At 44.3% G+C, this 21112-nt stretch overlaps 2 protein-coding genes and 1 long non-coding RNA gene across 11 annotated transcripts in view; 1 reads left to right on the forward strand and 2 right to left on the reverse strand.

Moving 5' to 3' along the window:
- The window catches only part of KIF23 (kinesin family member 23), a gene marked incomplete at its 3' end in the record, with an annotated part of 38622 nt that extends 31942 nt beyond the window's left edge, over window positions 1–6680 (reverse strand). For 4 of the 7 annotated variants that reach the window (XM_084886741.1, XM_084886739.1, XM_084886742.1 and 1 more), the window contains exons 1-3: window positions 6463–6680; window positions 1101–1170; window positions 98–226 (exon numbers count right to left, since the gene is read on the reverse strand). In XM_084886741.1, coding sequence (XP_084742867.1) covers window positions 98–226; window positions 1101–1170; window positions 6463–6473 — 210 coding nt within the window. In that variant the 5' untranslated portion in view covers window positions 6474–6680. The remainder of the gene's footprint in view (window positions 1–97; window positions 227–1100; window positions 1171–6462) is intronic. The other 3 variants (XM_084886740.1, XM_084886743.1, XM_084886745.1) reach the window with 1 other exon arrangement.
- LOC311624814 overlaps window positions 1–21112 on the forward strand; it is a 654664-nt gene that overhangs the window by 48368 nt on the left and 585184 nt on the right. The window lies entirely within an intron of this gene.
- PAQR5 (progestin and adipoQ receptor family member 5) overlaps window positions 12754–21112 on the reverse strand; it is a 67815-nt gene continuing 59456 nt past the window's right edge. For all 3 annotated transcript variants that reach the window (XM_084888004.1, XM_084888005.1, XM_084888006.1), the window contains 2 exons: window positions 19043–19184; window positions 12754–15824 (listed from right to left, as the gene is read on the reverse strand). In XM_084888004.1, the coding sequence (XP_084744130.1) occupies window positions 15583–15824; window positions 19043–19184 (384 nt within the window). In that variant the 3' untranslated portion in view covers window positions 12754–15582. The remainder of the gene's footprint in view (window positions 15825–19042; window positions 19185–21112) is intronic.

The raw sequence follows: 21112 nt of genomic DNA on the forward strand, positions 1-21112 counted from the left end.
CCCCCAAAACACATGAATTTTGTTAAATTAAAAAATAAAAAAGCCATTCTGGAAAGAACATATCAAGTAAAAACAGCTTGGTCTCAATAGTAAGTACCTCCTTATAGTCTCCATTTCGGTTGAGTCTGTATCCCTCAGGAGTATGAAGCTGAACAGTTGTATTATTGATCACTTCTATGCAACACTCTTGATCAGGAAAGCTCAGTGGGCGCACCCTACAGTATACCTGAAAATACAAGGAAGTGCTTAAAGAACAAAAGTTGACTTTTACCTGACTTTTCATTTAAGCTTCCTATTCATCCATTCAACAAATATTTGGTGTCTTAAATTAAGAGATCAATATAATAAACTTAGGGCTATGAATATGAAAACTTGTTACCCAAGACTGTTAAATGAAAAAAGATATTAGATATGATAGGACAGCAGATTTTATTTTATTTATTTTTAAAGTATATTTTTACTGATTTCATAGAGGAAGGGAGAGGGAGAAAGAGATAGAAACATCAGTGATGAAAAAGAATCACCACTGCCTCCTGCACATCCCAACTGGAATCGACAAAACAAAGTGTACTGAACAGGAATCAAACTATGACTTCCTGGTTCACAGGTTGACACTCAACCATTGAACCACACTGGCTGAGTGATATAAGAGAAGATTTTAAATGCACATAAATCTAAAACATTTTGGTAACAAAATCATCACACCCACAGCTTCTTTTCATTATTGTATTGACACAAATTTAATAAAGTTACACTACTAATTTAAAACTTTAAAAATCAGTAACATACCACACAATGAGAATTATTTGAAAAATCTGTTCAAATTCTTTGGAATTAAATGTCAATATTGCCAGCTTAACACTTAGTGTATGTGGTTTTCTTAATCAATGAAAGTGTTGAGGAAAAACTGTTCAGCTCTACTATGTGCAGAGTATTTGGTTCCCTTAGATCAAGAGACACATTCTAGTAGCAGTGAAGGGGAAATTTAAAATATTCCACAGCAGCCCGGTCAGCGTGGCTCAGTGGTCGAGCATCAAGCTTCTAGTAAGACATAAAAGGAATGAAGAAAGAACACACACAAATTCACAGGAAGGCCTTACCCCAACTGGGTCTTTAAGACTCGTTTGGGATCCTTTCTTCCCTACAGGTTTCCTGGGTGTCTTAGTCCTCCTGGTCATAGATTTTAAAAAACAAAGAAAAACATTTCAGTTCAACATTGGCATTCAAATATATCACCTATAATTCATACAAAGAAAAACTTCCAAGGTTTATAAATTATTCCTGAGCAGTTCCAAAACTCTACACCCTAAATAACTAATATGAGTAAGAATAAACTGCATTAGTAGTGTTTGTGACATGCATAATCCAAATATAATTAAAATTTGTTCTAGGAGACATTTTTGGTACTAAATGTACGTATTTCATATTTAAAATAGCTGGGATATTCTCTTGAGTGGCAATTTTACAGAGGCACAAGTTTGAAAAGTCTACTGATGAATGACCACTCTTACCTCGAAACACATTTATGTTTGTGTGCACACACAAACTGCACCAACAGCCATTGACCAAGGTAGACTGATAAGTGATTAACTTCAATAAATTATAGAAAAACAGGTGGAGGAGAGATAGGAAGATGGCTTCCGAAAGGAAGGCAGGCTGTAAGATAGTGAGTGAGAGGTCACCTCTAGATCCCACTGCATGTGTTTCTCCCTTCAGCCTGAATCACAGACCTCACCTCACTTCAGGTGAGTGTGTGGACATATGGGAAGTGTCTATTTGTGAGTGAGGGACACTTATATTCCAAGGACTGCTGGGGACTGCCGGACTGGGCACCCCTGACCGGGCAGCCTCCACTGCCGCTGAAACCTCTCCCGGAGAGACTGGCTCTGCCACAAAGACTGTGCCATCTTGAATGGGAGAGTGGCTGTGATCGGAAGCCTAGCCTTACCTTCAATTGGGAAGAATTGGATACCTCCTGGGACCCTATAACCACAACACCCAGGGACCAGCAGCGAACCCACAAACACCGGGTCTCAGGCAGCACGAATACGCAGGACTCGAATGAGCTCTGTACCTTCTCAGAAAAAGGTTAGATTTCGCCCAGAGAAAGGTGAGGTCTGTGATTCAGGCTGAAGGGAGAAACACGCGCAGTGGGATCTAGAGGTTCAAAGGAAGTATGCGCCCCACAAAATCTGCAGACGTTGGGGCCAGCATAGTCCACGAATGTGGAAAGGGGTCCACAGGGCTGCTGACACAAGGGAAGTCTAGAAATCAACTCATAGCTGGGCTGAACACAAAAAGGTAGGCTAAGCTTTACCAGTAAACTGCTGCGCTGTGCCAGGGGAAAAAGATGTGCACAGAGATATGAGCAGTCGCGTGCAGTGCCAGGACAAAGAAGTCGCGAGTTCATGCACTTACTCTGGCTCTTTTTTCTCTTTAAATCCTTGCTTTTGATTACTAAGCCCAGTACACAGGATCACGCAATTAAAAACACTCTCAGAGACTGCAGGGGAAAGTTATTTTTGTGGAACCTGGGGATCAGAGCGAGGAGAAAAGATCAGAAAACTAACTTTGGGGCAGTCCAAACCCCCAAACCAGGATTAAGTGCAGCAAGGAAAACAAATTCTGGGTAGAGAGATCTTATAGCCCCAGATGTCAATACAGAAACACTGCCACCCAGGGGTTGAATCACAAACTAACTTTTGTGTAAATACAACCACAGGCAGGCTGAGTAACAAAGAAATACTGCCTGCTTGAAGACAAGATTGTGCCTTACAACACAGAGGAGCTGTGGAACGCAGGGAACTTCAATACTATCCTGACTACCTGACAGGAAACAGGCGTGCCAAACAGAACAGTAGAGGAAGTAAGTGACCTTCACTAGTGCACATTTTCATTTTGTCTTTTTTTTATAAGTTTCATTTTATTTTCTCTTTATTTCATTTTATATTTATTGATGTTTTACAACAACCCATTTACCATTGCACCAAAAAAATTAAGACACCTAGGAATAAACTTAACTAAGGACATAAAAGACCTGTGCTTGGAAAACTACAGGACAATGAAAAAGAGATAGAGGAAGACATAAACAAATGGAAGAATATACCATGTTCATGGATTGGTAGAATCAACATCATTAAAATGTCCATACTACCTAAAGCAATCTATAGATTCAATGCAATCTGCATTAAAATACCAATGGCATATTTCAAAGATCTAGAAACAAACTCTACAAAAATTCATCTGCAATAAAAAAAGACCCCGAATAGCCATAGCTGTCCTGAGAAAGAAGAACAAAGTTGGAGGGATCACAATACCAGACTTCAAGTTATAGTACCAAGCCACGGTTCTTAAAACTGCCTGGTATTGGCATAAGAACAGACATATAGACCAATGGAACAGAACAGAGAACCCAGAAATTGACCCAAACCATTATGTTCAACTAATATTTGACAAAGAAGACTAGAGCATACAATGAAGTCAAAACAGTCTCTTTAACAAATAGTGCTGGGAAAATTAGTCAGATACATGCAAAAAATGAAACTAGATCATCAATTTATACCATACACAAAAACAAACTCAAAATGGCTAAAGGACTTGAATGTAAGATGGAAACCATAAAAATCCTACAAGACTCCATAGGCAGCAAAATTGCAGACATGTGTTGCAGGAATATCTTTACAGACACAAATCCTAGGGCAAGAGAGACTAAGGAGAAATAAACAAATGGGACTACATCAAAATAAAAAGCTTCTGCACAGCAAGAGGAACCATCAACAAAATAACAAGAAAGCCCACTACATGGGAGAACTTATTTACCAATGTCATCTCCAATAAGGATTTAATCTCTAACATTTATAGGGAACTCATACAACTTAACTAAAGAAAGATAAACAATCCAATCAAAAAATGGTAAAGAACCTAAATAGACACTTTTTGAAAGAGGACATTCAGAAAGCCAAGATACATATGAAAACATGCTCAAAGTCACTAATCATCTGAGAGATGCAAATCAAAACAACAATGAGGTACCACCTCACACCTGTCAGAATGGCTATTATCAACAAATGACAAGTACTGGTGAGGAAGTGGAGAAAAAGGAACCCTTGTGCACTGCTGATGGCTATGCAGACTGGTGCAGCCACTGTGGAAAACAGTATGGCATTCCCTCAAAAATTTAAAAATGGAACTGCCATTTGACCCAGTAATATCACTTCTAGGAATATATCCTAAGAAAATAGAAACATCAGTCAGAAAGTATATATGCACCCCTATGTTCATTGTAGCACAATTTACAATATACAATAGCTAAGATTTGGAAACAACCTAAATGCCCATCAGCAGATGAGTGAATTAGAAAGCAATGGTATATCTACACAGTGGAATACTATGCTGCTATAAAAAGGGAATTCTTACCATTTGGAGCATCATGGATAGAACTGGAGAGCATTATGCTAAGTGAAATTAGCCAGCAATGAAAGAAAAATACCATATGACCTCACTCATTTATGGATAATGAAGAACATTATAACCTGTTGAACTAAAAGATAGATACAGAGGCAGAGCAGCATCGAACAGACTGTCAAACTACAGCAGGAAAGCTGGGGAAGGGGGTAAGGTAAGAGATCAACTGAAGGATTTGTATGCATGCATATAAGCATAACCAATGAACACAAGATACTGGGAGGTGGGGGTGAGGGCATGTGCCAGGGAGTAGGGGAGGCCAGGAGAAAGTCAATGGGGGGAAAAAAGGGAGACATGTGCTACTATTTGTAATACTTTAAACAATAAAATACACACACACACACACACACACACACACACACACACACACAGAGTGGCCAGATTATTATGATCTCTGAATGTATAATAATCTGGTCACTCTGTATATACACACACATATTAGAAGCCGGGTGCATGAATTCATGCCTGGGTGGGGTCCAGCCAGCCTGGCCAAGGGGAGGGGACATGGGTGGTTGGCTGGCCTGCCTGCTGGTCAAAGGGACAATTTGCATATTAGCGTTTTATTATATAGGATATACATTTAAAAAAACACACAAAACACAAACGGAGGAATTCATGCTTTCATCAAGATTTATGTCTATTCTTTCAGATCACTGAATTCTTAAAATGTAACATCCTTTGTCCCCCAAACATAATGTGGTCCCCAAAGTGTTATTTCTTGCTCTTAAGTAATGTAATACACACAACGGGCCTCAAATGGAGCCACCTGTGCTAAGCTGACATCACCAAACCAAGACTTAATACCTAATTGCAGTTTTGTCTCTCCCAGGAATGTAATCTCAGCCAGTCTGTATGGAATTTCTTGGTCAGCATTAATGAGGTAAATCCCTTCATAGATCCCCTTGGTCCCCTCAAGGGAAGGTGCCTGCTCTTTGCTTTTTCCTGCCCTTTTCTGCCTAAAAGTCTCCCATTTTGTACAGTTCCTCAGGTCTTTCTAGTTGTTAAATGATAATCGCCCTCCACCCGCTCCAATTCACCAACTGTTGAGTAAAGCCCATAAGATTTTTATAATTTCTTCATCTGAAAAAAAAATTTTTTTTAATCAGTAGGGACAATAGAAAAAGCTATTTTGATTTATTTCACTATTTCTCTGAGGATGCTCGCCCCCTCTCCCACTCCAATCTATCTATAGGCTGGATGAACACTTACCACTAAAATTAGGTAAAATGATTGGCTTGGGCTACAGATTATGAAAATATTTTATCCACATTTTCCCAAATGAAAGAGAAGCAAAGTAAGTGTTTTAAGTGCAACATATTATGATAGGTTTACTTAAGATTACACGTGTTTAAAAATAAAATAAAATAAAAGATTTTGACTTTGGCCTCTTAAGAAAACAAAGTTGCCTTTTGCAAATGACGATACCAATGATAAAATCGACCCTCCCTCTTGCACAATTCTTCATTTACCCAGCAGCGGTCACGGAATTCCGCTGCGTGGAAACAGGCCCGGATTTAGGGAGGAATTTGGGCGGGCACGTCTGCGGCGAGAGAAGAACCAGATAAAGCAACGCGCCTCCCCCCGGGCAGGCCTCGGCCCGGCCCGGCGCTGGCGGGAGAAGCGCACGCAGTGCCCACCGCTGCCAGGGCTCTCCAGGGCTGGGACCACCTACCCAGCCCCCAACCCAACCCCCCCCCCCACCCGGCCCCACCCCAGACACCACCCGCACTCACTCCGCACAGTGCAGCCTGAGGGCGCGGGCGGCAGGAGGGGAAAGGGGAACTTTGGAAAGGGCTGGCGGGGGCGGCCCGGGGCCAGGGGCCCGCCGCCCAGCTAGCGGGCACCGGCGGGGTGGCACACACCAACCCCACTCCCCCGCCGTGGGGCCGACCTCCCCAGCCGGGGCCCCGCGCCGCACCGGGACGTAGGGTCCGCGGCGGCGGGAAGAGACGCCCGTCCCATCACCGCGACCGACCAGCCCCGCTGCCCCGGACTCACGCTGGCTTCATGGCAGCAAGCTGCGCGCTGCCCAGACGCGCAAGCGGGACGCCGGACTCGACGGGGAAGCCCGGCGAGGAGGAGGGTCGCCGAAGAGCGCCGAGGGAACCTGGACGCGGGGGCCGCGGCGCTGCTGCGCTCAGGGGAGCCGGGCGGCGCGACGGGAGCCCAGGTGAGCCTGCGCCCGGCGCATTTCAAACGGGCCAATCAGTGCCGCCCACTGGGAAGGGGCGGGGCTTCCGAGGGCGCGCCGGCTCGCGCTGCCGGAAGTGGCGCCGTCTCCGGGGAGACTGACGCGGAAAGGGTGTGGGGAGTCCGGGAGGCTACGCGGCGGCGTCGGAGCCGGGACTTTAAATATGAAATACAGTTTCCCTCCATTTCCGATGAGGAAACTGACGGCCTGTTTTCCTACCGCACAAGACGTCCAGTGGCAGAGCCCGTCCAGGTTTGATTCAGAAGTCTGCGCTGTCGCTCCGGCCCGGGAGGGCTCTCTTCCGCCCAGCGCCGTCTCCTGCTCCCTCTCTGGTTTTCCTATCACCACACCAGCCTAACACTTCCTTTCTCTCTTCTTCGTCACCTTTCCTGGGCTCTCCAGCTCTTTCATTTATATGCATTGTTTTATCGAACTCTTAACAATGTTTGATCCTGGGCATACAGAAATGAATAAGTTTTGGTCCTCAAGGAACGTCCAGACCACTCTTTTCTAGGATGAACTAACTGATTTTCACTCCGATCTCTGTCCCTAAACGGTGACTATCAAAGATACTTTTTATCTGTGCTCTCATGGAACTCTAGTCCCATCTCCTCCACTTCCTACAGGATCAGACACCAGTAAGGATAGACATAATTAATAGCCTTAGCCCATATTTTTCTACACAAAAATGGTTCTAATCTTTGCCGTTTCATAGTTACAGTGGATTCATCATTTTACACAATGCAAGTAAATCTGGAGGATAAATTTCTAGAAGCATAATTGCTGTGTCAGAGTGTATGCATGGGTAAACATTACCGAATTGTCCTCCTTACAGGTTGTCCAAATGTACAATCGCATCATGCATTTAGGACAGTGCCTGTTTCTCCACAATTCTCAGACAACAACGTTGATCTAATAGGTGAAAAAAAAAATCATGATATGGTTTACATTTTCCCCCTTATGATGAATGGGGTCGGTGTCTGTTTAAATATTCAGATCCATTTGTGTTTCTTTCTCTATGAACTGTGTTCATCTCCTTTGCCTCCTTGTTCTACTGAGTTGTTTATTTTTTTCTTATTGAATATATTAAAGAAATTGGTCCTCATCCAAAATATGAGTTCAAAAAGTTTAATAGTTCATAATTTAGTTTTTATTTCATTTATGTTTTGTGACAGCTTAGAAAAATATTTAAGATAGTCAAATTTATCAGACTTTACTGTCTTATGTTTTGTGTCATACTAGGAAGTCTTTCCCAACAAAAATAATTAAAAATTTATATATATTTTATTGATTTTTCACAGAGAGGAAGGGAAAAGGATAGTTAGAAATATCAGTGAGAGAGAAACATCAGTCAGCTGTCTCCTTCACACTCCCCACTGGGGATGTGCCCGAAACCAAGGTATAAGCCCTTGACTGGAATCGAACCTGGGGCCCTTCAGTCCGCAGGCGGACGCTCTATCCACTGAGCCAAACCCGTCAGGGCTAAGATAATTTTTTAAGTATTGTATTTTCTAGTGTTTTTTTTAAATATATATTTTTATTGATATCAGAGAGGAAGGGAGAGGGAGAGATAGAAATATCAATGATGAGAGAGAATCACTGATCAGCTGCCTTCTGCACACCCTGCACTGGGGATTAAGCATACAACCTGGGCATATACCCTGAACAGGATTCGAACCATGATCTCCTGGTTCATAGGTTGACGCTCAACCACTGAGTCATACCTGCTGGGCTCTAGTGCTTTTATTACTTTTTTGTTGTTTTTTTTGTTTAAATCTTTGAACCATTAGAATTTCTTTTTGTAATCAAATGGGAGGTTGGAATCTGTATTATTTAGGAATTGGGCTGGATTGTTGGCTTACGTCCTAGTTACTCTGCAGTCTGGCTTTGGCTTCACTTTCTCCATTGGAACTCTTCTGACCAAGATTACCACCTCCTTCATGCTAAATCTCACTGAGCCTTCCCCACCTTTATCTTACTTGGCCTCTCAATAGCACTAAAAAATATTTCTCATTCATTTTTTCCTATGCTTCCCCCCCCCCCCAGCTCTCTAGCCCATTTTTCTTAGCCTCATTTGTGAGTTCTTTTTTCTTCCTTAAATGTTGTTACTTAAGGTTTTTTACCTGGTTACTTCCTGTGCCCTCTTTCAGGCACTCCCAACCATGCCCATGGCTTCACCTTCCATTCACGTTTGCTCTTCTGAGCTCCAGAGTCATGTATCCACCTGCCTTATGAATCTGCACTTGTGTGTCCCACAGGCACCTCATACCTCACACATCCTAATCTCTTCCCCTGAACTTGCTCCCCCTCAGTGGATGACATCACCATCTACCCACCCACCCAAATCAGAGTCCAAGGTACCTTCTTTGACTTTTGCCTCCCCACTCTATTCCAATATTTAATTACCAAGTCTTGACAGTTCTACCGATAGCCTTCAAACCTCTCCACTTCTCTTCACCCCCTTGGCCACTGCCATCCGTCATCTGGATGATCTCAGCATTACCCTAACAGGCCTCCTGGCTACCACCCTCCCATCCAGGATCCATTCTGCAGGCAGCTCCCCTATAAATCACAGCTCTGATCATGGCACTCCTGCGCTTGTAAAACTGCAGTAGCTCCCATTGCTGCAGACCCTTAGCAGAGGCTCTTCCTCTTGAAGCTCATCACCTATCATTAACCCCTGCACCACTACCTCCAGCCATGCTGACCTTTGCTGTCAAGCTCTCCTTCTTCCCTTCCTCTGACAATGTCTCTTTATCCTCAGTTCTCAGCAGGTCTCTTGCCATCTCCCCTGCTCTGGATGCTGGTCCCCTGCACTTTCAAGTCACTGCACCCTCTGATTTGCTTTGGCACTCACTTCACAATTTACAATCTTTGTTTATTACTGTCTCTTCTCCATTTTATCCCTACATCTTAGCACTAGATGGCACTGTTGCACCCCGGTGCCCAACAATTGAGCTACTCCATAAATGTTGAGAGAATGAATGAATCCACCCTTTTAGAGAACACCCTAGGCAAGGACCTAGGCAAATTTCACCACTCCCAGCTTTTTTTCTGGCCAGTTTTTATCTTCCTCCCTCACTTCTACCATATATTAAGCTCTATGGCTTATTCGTTTTCTTTAAAATGCCAATTCATTATATCATTTCTCAGGGTGTCCCACAGGTACCTCACACCTAACACATCCTCATCTTTTCCCCCAGAGGGCTCCCATAAGCAGTAAAAGAGCTGCATTTTCCCCACTTGAATTAGAGATCCAGACCAGAGGTGAGGGTAAGAGAGAGTAGACTTGGGATGCTGGGTGTTTGTTTGTTTTTTAAGTCATTTATTAAGGTATAATTTACAGTAAAAGTCAACCTTTTTAGTTGAACTGTCTACATATTTGTCAAACATATACCATCCTGTAACCACTGCCACAATTCTATATAATAAGAGAGAAATATGCATATTAGGCCAGGATATCACTACCAGCTCAGGGGGCTGTATCACAACTAGCACAGAGCGCGCTCCCAGCCCCAGTAGACACACACTACACACCAGGGCTCCGGGCAGGCTCTGAGCAGCCGAGGCCCTGGCGCTACCCAGTTCTGAGGCTACTCCAGCCAGGGGTTCGCCGGCAGGCACACACGCTGGGCTGCCTGCCCTGGGAGCCTTCCTGCCCTGGGAGCAAGGCCCCCAGGAGACGCATGAACCCACCCAGGGGGGCGGGCTCCGAGCCACACCGTGGCCAGGATCAAGGCCCCCAGCAGACCCACCCAGGGGAGCGGACCTAGCCGTCAGTAGGACATTCCCTAAGGGGGCAGGCTGGGCTGAGGGACACCCACCCAGTGCACGAATTTTGTGTGCCAGGCCTTTACTCAAATATATAAAACTAGAGGCCTGATGCACAGAATTTGTGCAAGGGGCTCTTCCCCTGCCTGAGGTGGCTTCATCTGGAAGGAAGGACATCTGGTCTAATTAGCATATTATGCTTTTATTATCATAGATTCCCATCACATAAAAATTCCCTTGTAGTCAGTCACTCAACTTCTTGAGTTTTATCTTTTCCAGAATGTTTCTTCTTTAACTCAGCATAATGCTTTAGAGGTTTCCCCATGTGTTGCATGTACCAGGAGTGCGTTTCCTTTTATTTTAGTAGTATTCCATTGTAAGAGTGCATGACAATTCATTCATTCATTCATTTGTTTGATGGACATTTAGGTTGTTTCCCCTTTTTGGTGATTATGAGTGAAACTAGTATAATTACTTGTATAAAGGTCTTTATGTAGACATGTGTTTTCATTTCTCTTGGATGGGATTACTGGTTTTGTGAGTGTAACTTTATAAGAACCTGCCAAACTAGACTGGGAGGGTCTTACGTAAATCACTGAAGGGGAGCTGACACTACACAAATTTGATACCATAATGAATCCAACCTCCCACCTAAGTAAGTCCAGCTTCAGGACCTGAATGAACACCAATGACCAGACTTGTAGAAGCCCAGAGTTTTGAGGGAAGGTGATAAAATGGAGACAGGACCTCTGTCGGAGCTGGTACATCCAAGGGAGAGAGTCCTCTCCCCTCCCCCTGCTGTTCATTCAGTGGCCTTGGAGCCATCATCTCACATTCCCAGGCCATTTATAAAATGAATGATTGGAAGTCAATGTTTTATGTACTCAGAAAACAAATTAATAAAGTCAACAAGCTTGGGGGGAAGCTGTAAAATTAATAGAAAAAGAGACAAATGATCTGAAGCACATTTCATATGAATAACATACACAGAAAGAGGCTATAACTAACCCAAGTAATGAAGACTATTCACTATGTGCCCTCAGGGTGAAGACAAAAAGATCTTGAAACTTATATTGAATTCTAATCAGTAGGCTTTTTTCAGAGATAGGTCCATAGTTTTGAAACAGCAATGTGTACATTCTAGGACTGAGCAAAGGAGTACACGTATTGTGGATAACAGGAGCAGTTTCTGTTAGAGCTGTATGAGTTCCAAAAGGGGAAGGCTGAAACATATTTGGGGATTCTTTGTTCTATTTGGCAACATTTTTCTAAGGAAAAAAATTATGTTAAAAAAAATAATGGACTCAGTTCTTCTTTGTGGGGAAGCATTTTACATCATTTAATACATTTTTGAAAGGTTGGATTAAAATGTCATTGAGATCCCTTGCCTTGGAGGATGCAAAAGATAAGCCAGCTTTAAAATCTGTTGCTGAGATGAAAAGAATATGTGTGACAACTCTCTTTGTCTGAGGTATATTTATTACAGACTTGAAGCATTCATACAAATACCAAGGGGGCATAGGAAAGCCCCATTCGCAATCTCCCAGGAAGAACATTCAGAAGAAATTTGCAGAGTTCTTCAAAAAATCAAGTCATTCAGACATCTTCTGGATGTTACACATTTCAGGCATCAGTGGCCAGATTTCCATCCTTCCACAAGGACAAGTGCCTACTGGCCTTTGCAATTCCTACTACCTCAACCTGAAACACCTCCCCCCACACTGGCACAGCTGGTACCTTTCTGCCCATCAATCAAGTCTCTTCTCAAATATAAGCTTATCAGAGTGGTCATCCACTCTCACCTATTCCTTCACTAAGCTTATCTTCTTTCATTAAAAAATTCATTTTTATTGATTTCAGAGCAGAAGGGAGAGGGAGAGATAGGAACATCAATGATGAGAGAGAATCATTGATCGGCTGCCTACTGCATACCGCCTATTGGGGATTGAGCCTGCTACCCGGGCATGTGCCCTTGATCGGAATCAAACCTGGAACCCTTCAGTCCGAAGGCTGATGCTCTATCCACTGAGCCAACCCATCTAGGGCTGGGCTTATTTTCTTTATTGCACTTAGCATTACCTGAATTTATCTTGTCTGGATGACTGATCAGAACATCAGATCCATGAAGAAGGGACAGGGTGGATTTTGTTCTCTTCTGTCTCCCCAGTTTTTAGGACAATGTTTGTTCTATATATACCAGGCACTAAAATATTCATCAGATGATTTAGCAATGCACTCATGTACAGGAATCTATTTCTCATGATAAATGAACATGTTTGTAGTATGGTGGGTGAAATAAAACCAAACCAAGTGGGAAACAGGACAACTGTATTATAATAAATAAACTTTATTTATTCCACACAATTTAAGAAAACCATACATTGGAAGAATATCTCTGAGCTTGGAAATGGGTCTTTGTCTTTTCATTCATATGGATTGTTGATTAGAAAATCAGAGGCTAGCGTTCAACAGTTATGTCATAACATGTTTTATAGTGTTGATAGGTGTTTCATGTATGAAGGGCATCATGACTAAAACAAATTTGGAACACAGTAGATCCAAATGAAGTGCTTCTCCATCGTACCTGGCAATACCATCCTACTCCACTGCTTTCCTCAGAACCTCTCACATGAGCAGGATTCCACAGAAAACACTTTGAAAATTAACAATGGCAAACTCATTTCTTGAACAAGGAAGATGGATCATAACTCTCTAAAAATTGAGCAATGGAAAATGGAGCTCTACAATGAATAAAGGGGAGATACAATTGACTAAATGGCCTCATTCAAACATATTGACGTTTTATCACAACTATAATGTCTGATATGTTTTAGAGTTATGATCTCAAGCAGGGGGAGGGGGAAGAGGGACATCCCATTGGGATTGTACCCACCCCTACCTAATCCCTTTTGAGACAGGGTCAAGGTGAACAGTTGACACCCATGGGAGTTTGGCACATCTCTACAGTGTACTGAGACATTAAATTTTTTTGAGAACTACATTAAAAAGCATCTTCCCAGTGAGGTCTTCAACTAACCCACTGCCAACCTTTCTAACTTTCTGGAATGACTTAGGCAAAACTATCAAACTTAATACTGATAATTCATATATTTGAATTCATTTTCACTACACATTAGAAGCTTCCAAATCAGTGTACTACAAATTGGTATAAAATTTTAATTTGTAATACTGTCCAAAAACATACAATGGGACTAAATTTACCAAAGTTATAAAACCATTACGAAACGCTTGATCGTATTTTGTTGATTTAACATTTCATTTTTATCATTAAGCATGACAAAAGTAACATAACCAAAGACTAAATCATTTAAAAGCCCTTCATATTAATCATCCAGTATTTTCCAACTATTTCTAAGCTAAAGAACACGATTTTACTGTGATAAACAGAATTTGAAAGCCTTCATGTCTTGGGCATTACTAAAATAGGGTATTTAAATGTCCCTTTTTTTCCCCACTATAAAATTGAAGTTACAGTAAGATGAAATGGAAGCCCATTTGCCCTGCTAGAATAAAATGTCTCTAATGATTTCAGATTGTTGCTAAAAAACAAATTTTGTCATGTAGTTTGCAATTAATGTACCAAAAATTTACCAGCCCATATAATTTTATCAGTCTGTTTCTCCAGAGGAAGCAAACAGATAATTAAACTAATGAAATCATATTTCCTGACCACTCTCATCCAATATCAATTGTTACTTGTCCTCAAGAGTATTACCTGGGCCAGTAAAACACAAAGGCAGTATTCTAAGACAGAAGGTGTTCCTGAGTCAGCAAAGAGAATTCTGCATTGTAGACAGCCCCTTAAGTCATTAGCAAGTGCAGATCAGGGGCTGATAGGCCTGTGTTAACAATTGCTTCGTGTCAGCATTTCCGTATGTCTGAAAATACCACAAAATGTTGAACTTTAATTAGTAATGCAACAGATGAGAAAATGCTCAGTGTTTTAGGACTGTGCAGAGTAGAAAGCTGGGAACACATCCTCAGGTGGTGAGTTGCTGAAAATTACATCAATGGAAACAAAGCTGATAAGCCCAGTGGCCTTTGGAATTCCTGACACCAGCATTTCTTCAAGTTTGGCCCATGGCCCCTCTGCATTAGAATTCCAGTGCAGATCCCCTCTCCGAAACCTACATTTTACACCGGTAAACCAGAATCTCCTGGTCTCCCTGGGAATCTGCATTGGCCACAAGCTCACCGTATGTTTTAGGTTCTCAGGAAAGCTTGAAAAAATCGCACATGACCAAGCCTTTGGCAAGGTTAAGCATCCTCTGCACATAAACACTAAAATTTGCAGTGTATTTGAAATGCTGAAGCAACAGCAAATGCATGACACCCCTAAATACAGTGCTGCCATCGATTTAAAATGTGACAATGAATCCAACCAGCAGGGATTAACTTGGCCAACTCCCACGGTGTGCCATGTTTTACCGGTGCTGCATAATACTTTGCAGAATCAAACTGGCAACAAGAAAACAGCAAAACAGGACATATGGCATGCAGCCATAGGCTTTGAACTTTTAAGAAAATCCTAATCCACATTCCCAAATCCAATTCCACTGACATGGAATTTGCACTTTGAAGCAGAATGGACTTGAAGAAAAAAGAGGGCGCTCTTTCTATTCATTCCTTTCAGTAGGTGGGAAAAGAAAGAAGAGCCCTCCTGAAACCAGTCCCCAGGACTCCCACAGACCCAAGTTCCTCTTTCTGAGGCACCCCCCTCCCCCGACCTTCCTGGCTTATATTCCTCCCACTGTGGGGGCTCTTGGGGATTGGAGAGGCATTTGCTACATGAAACTCATCAAGTTCCATTTTAAAAGAGTAAATACTGCTTAAACAGAATCACAAAACTCATTTTAAATAAATTTAACTTAATTAAATATTAATAATTTGCCTGAATAAGGACTTGCTTGAACCCATGTCCCCCTTTAAAACCACACATACAGAATCAGTGCACAGCTAGAGAAATTTCCCCAGTTAAATATCTTGTTGATATGAACCCATTCAAAAATGCCAAGACGCCAATCATTATGAATATCTTAGACCACTGTAAACCAGTAACCATGCCACTGGCTTATGGTGGTTAGGATGTTGTAGCTTAATGTTGACATCTGGCACAAAAAAGCTTAGGGTCTGAATCATGTTTCTTTTTTATGTAATTCTGGCTCAGGCATCCGATACAGAGCAGATGAGAAATAAATTATGTTGATGAGGCTGAAGATGAGGCACAGAAGTATGGCTCCTGCCATCTGAGGGAAAGACAGGGCCCTGGCGTTGTCCACCAGCCATTCCTTCCTCAGAGTCTTGTCCAGAAGTATGGCTTCCATCTGCATGTGCGTAGCCAGGATCACACACACGTGGAACAGCTGGTGACTGTGACCTACAGCAAGTATACAAAAGGCCATCAAGATCAGCAATAAAAAAGGAATGACAGGCTGAGTGAAAGAAGCCAGACACAAGGGACACATATTGTATGACTGCATTCATGTCACTTGTCCAAAAAAGGCAAATCTATAGAAACAAAGTGTAGATTAGTGGTTGCCCTGGGCAGGGGGTGGGAGTGGGGATGAATAGTATATGGGCATAAGGGATCTTACTGGGATGATAATATCCTAAACCTCATTTATAGTGATAGTTGTGCAAATTGGTAAATTTACTAAAAATAGCATTAAGTTGTACACTTGAAATAAGGGGATTATGCTATATGCAAAACGTGCTTCAATAAATTAATATTTAAAATGTAATGTAAGGTCCTAGCCAGATTGGGTCAGTGGATAGAGCATCAACCTGCAGACTGAAAGGTCCCGGGTTCATTTCCAGTCAAGAGCACATGCTGGTATTGCTTAATCCCCAGTAAGAGGCAGCCTAAAAATGATTTTCATCATTGATGTTTCTATCCTCTCTCCCTTACTCTCTGAAATAAAATGTAATGTGAGAAAAAGAAAAAGACCATCAGAGTAAACCAAATTCACCAATCTAGGTTTTCACGTGAAAGGGCACCATGTTCTGCAGGAGGTCATCTCTTTTTCTCTTTTTAAAATATATTTTTATTGATTTCAGAGAAAGGAAGAGAGAGGGAGTGGGGGAGAGAAACATCAGTGATGAGAGAGAATTATTGATCGGCTGCCTCCTGCATGTCTCCTACTGGGGATAGAGCCTACAACCCAGGCGTGTGCCCTGACTGGGAGTTGAACTGTGACCTCCTGGTATGAGGTCACACTGAACCACACCAGCTGGGCTTGAGGTAATCTCTTACGATCCAGTGCTGATGAGCTCAGATTCCAACTTCAGTGCCAGAGGTGAAGCCAGCCAAAGTCTCTGTTGGCCATTTATAAGGTGGTCCACTTCCTATTGCTGGTCAATCCCAGACACGACCAGGAGTTCTTCCTCCCCATGACCTGCAGGACCCCAGCTCACCAGAATGCATCCACACGTGGGGAGCAGGGCAGGGTGCTCAGTAGAGTGGGTAGGGACATTCACATTGTTTGGTTGGTGAGAAAAGGAGTCCATTGCCCAGGGCTGGGTCCTGCTTTGGGGGACAACTTTCAGAAACCAAAAGTAAGATGAGAAGACCACATGTGTCGTGGCTGATGTGTCTCCTCTTCCAAATTCATATGTTGCATTCTTAAGCCCAGTACCTCAGAATGGGGTCATATTTGGAGATGGGGTCTTTTAGAGACAATGAAGTTAAGCTGAAGTTACCGGGGTGGGCCCCAGTATAATCGGTGTCCTTATATGAGACGAGGAGAATAGGACGTGGACATGCACACACACACACACAGAGGGAAGACCACATGACAGGAGACTGAAAGATGGCAGCCCCTCGGAAGATGGTGTGTTTCAAAGTACCGCTCCTGCCTCACTCCGTTATACTAACGGGCTGTGTACGGTTCCCAAAGTCTGTGGGCGATGTGCTCAACAACGGAGGCTCAAACCTGTCTCCATGAGGACAGGACATAAAAAGACACAAGAGCCCTGCACATCTGTGGAACGTGGCTGCAGCAGGAAGAGTGGTTTCAGCAATCCCACCAGACGGGAACAGGAAGGAGCTTCCTGTGGGCAAACGCTAACCGAGCCGGCCCAGCCCTTCCCACTCGGGCGGTTAGATAGGGGGTGCCATACCCAGCAGAGATTTAATGATCTGTCATTAACTGCTGTCTGGCAGATTTCTCCCCCATGGGCGTGTCTTTCTGCTCTGAACGGGACAGAGATGAAAAAATTCAATGTTATTAAAGAAGCCAGGGAGTTGACAAAATAAGGGCCAGGGCTATTTTTCCTGCAGCGCCCAGACTTCATGAACAATTCCCTCTACTTCATCCAGCTGGGGCTGGGAGGTGAATGTGGTTGGTGGGTTCCCGTAGGCAGGTACCCCCTGGCCCTTTGGTCTCCCTCCTTTTTTGAAATCTGCCCTTTAAGCATTTTGCTTGTAATTCCTCTAGCACCGTGGTCGGCAAACTCTAATTAGTCAACAGAGCCAAATATCAACAGTACAACGATTGAAATTTCTTTTGAGAGCCAAACTTTTTAAACTTAAACTATATATTGTAGATAGGTACATTGTTATTAGCTTACATAATAAGGGTACTCCTAAGCTGGGGCCAAAGAGCCGCATGTGGCTTGCAAACCATAGTTTGCCGACCACGGCTCTAGCAGGGCAGAATAAGGAGATGAAACTCTAATGAGAATGAACAAAGTAAATCAGGCCATGTGACATAGATGGTAAGAGATGGAAAATTATAGATAAAATGCGCTTGGCAACGAACAGGTTCCTCTCACCACAGGGAGACAAGGATGACCTCTTGGTCCCCATAACAGCTTATCTGAGGAGCTGTCCTCCCAGCACACATCAGCCTCGCCAGAAGTGATCAGGGGCCTCCAGCCAGTACCAGAGCCAGGGTGGGGGTGGCCTTCTGCAGTGCCTGCCCACTTCTACCAGCAGGTGTAAACCCGTGGCTCCGACACCTCCTGGCCACGTCACTTCTCTAACTTCAGTGAGCTCAGGCTCACCTAGAGAATCACACAGCCTCCGAGTGAGTGCTGAGCCCCCCCCCAAGTTTCTGGTGTTGGGCCCGAGAGTCTGCACGTTCCCAGGTGATGCTGAGACCGTTGGTCTGGGCACCAAACCTGAGAGCCACCCCTCTACCCTGACTCTGGTCCCATGGCACCCAGCTGAACAAGACGAAGGCAGACACATTCCCCTCCTGGGCTCAGCCCTGCTCAGCATCTGGTCCCTCAGAGCCATGTGCACCCAGTCTTCCTTCGTCCTCTCCAAGGATGCCCTCAGTGGCCATTTAATAGTGGGATTTCGTGTTCTAGGTGATACTAGGACTACCCTGGCCCCATACCGCATAGGAATGCATTAGAATTTTAGACCCACCTGCTCTCCCATCCTCCCTGGCCATTCACTGGCTACGTATGTACATCCTGGCCCCTGTTAACTCACCGTTTCACACACCTCGGCCAGCACCCGGAGAACTTCCTGAGAGGTGCTTCTCTCCCCGCCCTGGCCTCCCCGCTCCGGCTGCATCACAGGAGTCAGGTATGGAGCCCTCCCCGGCTGGAGGGCAGGGGCAGCAGAGCCACCGCACGCACACTCACCGATGTAGTCGAAGCATCCCGGGGCCAGGCGCTCCGGCAGGTGCGCGGAGTAGAAGAAAGTGGCCAGGAGAGTGATGGCCACGTGCTTCTGGTGGTACAAGGTGACCTCGTTCTGTGGACTCTCCCCTGGGAACAGGAATACCTGCAGGGATTTAAAAGAAACATCAGTTTCTGAGAGGAGGCCCTTCTCCCGGTCATCGCCTGCAGACATCTGGGCGTATACGTGGGGACTTGGGCCAGGGCCCTCACCTCCTCGGGGCTGCGGCTGGGAAAGGGACCGCTTAGGGCACATGTGTCAAACACAAGGCCCGCGGGCCAAATCCAGCCCGCCAGGCCTTGCAATGTGGCCCGCACCGCGCTGTCATCACTGCACTCCGCTGTCAGTTTATGACTGTTCAGTAAACCATTCGGCTCGCGATTTAGGCTGGATTTTAGATTTTGGCCCCTTCTCTGATTGAGTTCGACACCCCTAGTTAGGGGCTGTGTGAGCGGAATTCCTATTCTGAGAGGGCTCAGCTGAAACCCAAGGTGATTGTATCTTAACCCCCCAAATGTTTATGAGAGCCATGTGGGTTATTTAACTCAAAAAAAGAAAAAGAAAAAAGGTAGTTAGGAAAGGAAAAAGAAAAACCCTATTAGATACATTTCTGCTCTTTTTCCCGGACGGAGGTAACATGTAAGCATAGTAAAAAGTGATCATTCCACACTCGAACTCATTTCTCACAGCACGTCCTCTGAACTGATGCTCCTTATTAAGACTTTAAGGCCTAGTAATCCCTCGAAGGCCTTCTGAGTCATCAAAAAGTATTCATTACGGCCACGATACTGTTTCAGAGTTAAGAGCAGTTTCTGTTATTGTTCTGAATAAAGACAGCAGCCACCACCTTCAGAGGGCACGAGGCCAGGCTTTTGCATCATTCCACGGGCACCACAACTGCCGTAGGCAGACTCTACTTCCCCTTTTTGCAGGTGAGGAAGCTGGGCTGGAGGGTGATTTGCAAACCACTAGTTAGAAGTGGTCTGGATCCAGGCAGGCTGATTCCGGAATCCATGCACCCGTCAATGTCACCATGTAGGTTAGACCTCCCATCCCTCTGCCCACTGCCGCAGTGTGCCAGAAGCACACAGAACCTGTGCTGCGCATGACTTGGTGGCATGTGGAAGTGGGGTGGTCCCTCTGCTCTAATTTCATGTGTGTGGTCTGTGACCCCAACGAAGGAGTAGGAGAATGAGTTGCACCCCTAATTCTAGGTCTCCCCCAACAGGCCCACAGAGGCCAAGCACAGAGCACGTGGTCAGTGCTCCGGCTGGGGGAGCCAGCTCAGCCCCTCCCCTTCGCTCCCTAGCCCTGCCACCTCGTTGGCAGGCATCAGACCCCAGCTGGCACTGGGCGGGCATGCCACTCACTGGGCGCTGACCATGTGCCAGGCATTACTGAGCCTGGCAGGTCTTTTTTTTTTTTTTAATTCCCTCTAACCCCCTGTGAAGGAGGGGACGCTAGTCCCAGGCCCAGGTGAGGAAACCGAAGCTCAGAGAGGTGTGCCTAAGGTCACACAGCCAGTGAGCAGCGGGACTGGGACTTGAACTCAGGCCCACCTGTTTTGAGATTTGCATGGACTTCCTTCCTGTCTTTCTTCTTACACCCTCTTCTTTCTTGTTCTCCATCTAATTCCTATCTCTCAGACCTTCATTCATACTTTTCCCATCACTACTGATAATACATTAACTGATGATAATATACACTGAGTGGCCAGATTATTATGATCTCTGAATGCATAATAATCTGGCCACTCAGTGTATAATAATGCTTTTTTTGGACTTCTGCCACCATTTCATGTAATCCTCCCACAGCCTGATGAAAGGAGGTGTTATTACCATGCCCATTTAAAGATGAGAAATCAAGGCACAGAGATGACAGATAACTTGTCCAAAGGCTCCCAGTGAGTAAATATTTGAGATCTGCCTTAGAGCCTGCTCTCCCGGTCACGCCACTAAACCCCAGGCTGCTTCCCCTGCCCAGCCCTGGGGACTGCTGCTAAGCCCAGTGAGCACATTTTCTGTGTCGTGCTG

Source organism: Pipistrellus hanaki, assembly GCF_964339955.1.
Source record: "Pipistrellus hanaki genome assembly, chromosome: 1".
In the NCBI taxonomy this organism is placed as follows: domain Eukaryota; kingdom Metazoa; phylum Chordata; class Mammalia; order Chiroptera; family Vespertilionidae; genus Pipistrellus; species Pipistrellus hanaki.